At 36.4% G+C, this 4,377-nt stretch overlaps 2 protein-coding genes across 2 annotated transcripts in view; both read right to left on the reverse strand.

Annotated features, from left to right (window-relative positions):
* Nucleotides 1–2,138, reverse strand: part of LOC118332790 (thyrotropin receptor-like) — a 6,672-nt gene extending 4,534 nt beyond the window's left edge. The window contains exon 1 of the mRNA XM_035668219.1: nt 2,110–2,138. Coding sequence (XP_035524112.1) covers nt 2,110–2,138 — 29 coding nt within the window. The remainder of the gene's footprint in view (nt 1–2,109) is intronic.
* The window catches only part of nrg1 (neuregulin 1), a 32,441-nt gene continuing 30,009 nt past the window's right edge, over nt 1,946–4,377 (reverse strand). Inside the window, exon 8 of the mRNA XM_035668154.1 lies at nt 1,946–4,154. Coding sequence (XP_035524047.1) covers nt 3,512–4,154 — 643 coding nt within the window. The 3' untranslated portion in view covers nt 1,946–3,511. The remainder of the gene's footprint in view (nt 4,155–4,377) is intronic.

Genomic DNA, 4,377 nt, shown 5'->3' on the forward strand with positions numbered 1-4,377 from the left:
ACTGTGCGGCTGTGGCGCAGAGGCAGAGCAGGTCGTCCCCTAATCGGAAGGTTGCTGGTTCGATCACCAGCTCTTGGTGCCACATGTTGTAGTATCCTTGAGCAAGATACTGAGCCCCAAATTGCTCCCGATGCCATGCATTGGTGTGTAAGTGTGTATGTATGAGTTAGTTTTTATTGGATGGGCTTTGCCATCACTGAATAGTATGAATGTAGTGTAAAAAACGCTTTGAGTGGTCGGAAGACTAGAAAGGCGCTGTACAATTTCTTTCAAATGTATTACTTAGATATACAATATCATTGTTTCTGATGCAAAAATAAGAATAGGTTTAAACCTTATATATTTTTTACGTAATTCTCTTTTACGCATTTTAAAGCTGGATTAACTTTTATAAAAATGATTTTCATTCATTTTCAAATATTTGCTGAAACTAACCATATCCTTGCATTTGCAAGAATGTACTGGGCTTGAATACAAAAAAACCAATCAGAGCAGAGAAAGAGGGAAAGACGCTTTGGGTTGGTGGCGGTAGATTCCATTAAGAGCACTAGGAGGAGCCTGAGGAACCTGATTTGATAAAATGCAACACGTAAGAAACTGTCTTTATCATAACAGCTGCACAAGATTAGTTTTAATTGAATTCTTCAGTGGTAAGGCAGAAGAGCTGAAAGAATGTTTCTAACCAGAATTATTTTGACACTGTGAAGCACAAAATTTAGAACTCATTGAATATTTAATAAGAAACAAGAAATAAGAAACAGTGCGAATGGTGCATTTTAAGACAATCCTAAACCTAAAAGCAATGCATTGTGAGTTATGTTAAGCATACAAGGGACAAAATATGCAAGTAGTTATTTTCTATTTAATACTAATAACCATGTGGAACAGATGGCACAGTATTAAACCTTGTAATTAGCAAGAATTACCAAATGAATAAATGAAATTAATTTTAAAATACAGAGTATGGATACCATTAAAACACTAATTGTGGGCCAGCACATCACTGAGTGCATTAGTATCGCAGTTTTGAATTTTATTTTGATATTTATCTTATTCAGGATATGACATTTGTATGGAACATGGTTATTTATATTCCTGTACACATTATTCTAACAGTGTCTAACAGGTTTTTGATCCTCTGTGTGTGTCATGATGTCTCACCATCTTAGCCACTATGGTCTGTACCAACAGAGAATGTTCAGAAACCTGGATCAGGTGTTAACGTGCCACCGTATACTGGTTTATTTCGGATTACTCCAGGAAGCACAGCCCGGTTTCTCAAAACCAGGATATTGTGTTTAAATGTGTAAAAAAACACAACCTTATCATAACCAGGATACTTGTGCCAATGTAAACGCACTACATCATTATACTTACTCATATGCTAGGCTGTCCACTTATTCTACATACATACATTTTTAGAAACTATGGTTTATTACAGAGCCAAAAAGTGGTTATTTTGACCTACCTTTTGTAAATCTGTTGATTCTAGAACAGGGGTCAGGAACCTTTATTATCAAAAGAGCCACTTTTGACTACTTGAGCCTTATAATGCTAATTTCTCACCACAGATGAAGCATACAAGTAAGCCAGCAGCATTGGTGCTGAAAGCAAACAAATCTCTATTTTCCTGCCAGAATTTTTATTATTTTTTTTATTTGGGATCCATTAACTCAAGACTAGTAGCCACGGCTAGAGACCATTTTCACAGCAGCCATTTTGACATATAATAGTCAGGTAAACACAGGTGTTGCCAATGATACTAATTAAGGTTCCATTCTATTTAGTTAGTTGGCTCCTTTCTGGTGAGCCAACCTCTGTTTACCCAACCATTTCATGTCACAATGGCTGCTGTGAAAAAGGTCTATTGAGGTTCTATATAGAGGAAAAGGTGCCAGGACATGACGTATGACACATGTTGAGAAAATGTTAAAACGTTGTTGTTGTTTTTATTAATAGTGTAAGTGTAACGGCTACACATTTTTACAATTGGAGAATGTAAAAATCACAATGAGAAGTTTTTGTTAAAGCCACAGGGAGACACTAGAGATGGGCTAAATAGCCACAGGTTGCCTAACCCTGTTCAAGAGTCAAGAAGTAGTGACAGACTTTGGCAGATTTTCATAAACTTTGTTCATGTTGGTAGACATGAACAAAACTTTTTTTTTTTTTAAATTGCACACAAAGTGAAGCTACACAAGCTGGGGAGTTGAAAAAAAAAAGCAAAATTGTTACATGTAGAATTTGAAATTAAGAGATATGACTGAACAAATTAAAGCAGTTAACCATCATGTATATATTTAGCAATTTCTTTAATCCCCAAAATACATTACTCAGGAACACATGGATGTCTTCACAAAGGATAAAATTAGGCAGTCCATTTTCATTATATACACACTTTGTAGATATTCCAGCATTTAAAGATGCAATCAGTAATATCATACTAGTAATGGAAGGCATAAGTAATTGCTGGTCTTCGTGCTAGTAATTATGTTTTTGGCGGCACCACCTTAAATGAGTCAGTTTACACTCAAAGTAAGAAATTAAACCTGATTTTCAACAAGATACTTTTAATGTATTATGGGAAATGTAGGATTCAGTATTATATTTAGGTGTAAGCTATTTTAATTTTGACCATTATTTTTGTTCTGTTTTTCATCTGTCTCTTGTGAATCCCTAACTTATATAAAATACCCAATATAATTTATTTAAAAATCAAATCTAAAAATCTACCGCAATGTTAAGCATATTTTTTTTATTAATAATTAGTAATAATTAGCAACACTAAAGAGCCATACTTTACTGATTGCACCTTTATCTAACAGTTCTAGTATTCACCAGATTAGATGGTGACCAAAAAAACATTGATTGATTTTTAACATCTTCACCTCTCATCAAATGCATGTAATAAGCTGATTAATCAGTTATTCATTAACATCAGTCCAGGTGTTCAGTAGCGTCTAATGTATTTCAGAAAAAAATCTCAATGAGACAGCCCATAATCATTACAAGGGACATCAGATAACCGATGAGGTCAAATGGCTGAAGAGGAAACCACAGAAATTGCTCATTATTTCATCACAGCATTTAATGATGTAGCATGCACACCTAAATTTCATAAATCAAACTGTTGTGTCAGTGGGCACTTCCAAAGACGTTAAAAGCAGCAAGTTTTTTTTTAATCGTTAACTGGAAGATTAAGATGGTGAATATATGGCCCAGTATGCAATGTTGCAGTCCTCTTAAAGCATATCAAACAGAAAGGCACCATTGATATTTTTTCTGCATTGAAATATACTGTGAACCATTGCTACATACTAGTGTATGGCACTTTACCTACAAGACATGAACACATTTGTACACTTTTTATAAAACTCTTTATTAACTACATCACTAAAATAAAAGTTTCATTTTTCATTTACACAGCAAATCATTTATAGAAAATAAAGGTTTAATAGTGACTATTCCTTTTTACCTAAACATAAAGGATTCTCAGCAATATCTTTTTACTTTACACAGCGACTGGATCCTGTTTGGTGGTATAACTGGATGAATTGACTTGCAGGTCATCATTTGGTGATGCTGGGTTAGTCCTGCTGCTGTACATAGCCCTGAGCAACAGGGCTGTAGTGCTATCTGTAGTAAGGAAGGGTGTGTGTTCCCCCTGAGGCTGCTCTGTTTTGCTCACTAGCATGCTGTCACCACTGCACTGCACATTATGTGGCAAATGGCCATTTGCAACTCCTGCTCTTTTGGTGGCACAGTCGTTGATCTTATTGTTTGTATTAAGTAGCTTCTCCGGTGATGCTGAGAACAGCTGGCTGGAAGCTGTGGTGCCATGGTCACCTATGATTTGGTAGTTACCATTCTCCATAGAAAACAATGGGCTAGGTGGTAAGCTATGTGCCGCATGGCCATGGTTGTAGTGGGCAGAGGTCCTCTTCTTTTCATCTCGGCTGACGTGTGGCTGACGTGTGTTTGACAACAACAGGGGGCACTCCTCCTCACCAGAAGGACTTAAAGCCACTGAGGGGACAGAGATGGCCAGGCTAGACAGGTGGGCTGACATCTCTGATGGAGGAGACCCTGGAGTTGCAAGAAAGGTCTGGGACAACGGAGACAGCCGAGTCGGGGTTGTCATCACAGATACAAACCTACAACAGACACAAAGTTTGAAAGATTTTCATGTGGAACATTTGAAATAATCCTTATTGGACATAATCCTGAGTCAAATACTCACCAAACTACAGGTTCATATATATATATATATATATATATATATAGCTGAATTGCCAAAATGAAAAAGCCCTGCATTGTCCATTGTAGGGCTGGGGACAATAAATGCAATTCAATTCAATTTTATTTATATAGCGCCAA

Source organism: Morone saxatilis, unplaced genomic scaffold, assembly GCF_004916995.1.
Source record: "Morone saxatilis isolate NCDOM2014 unplaced genomic scaffold, NCSU_SB_2.0 Contig21, whole genome shotgun sequence".
Lineage (NCBI taxonomy): Eukaryota > Metazoa > Chordata > Actinopteri > Moronidae > Morone > Morone saxatilis.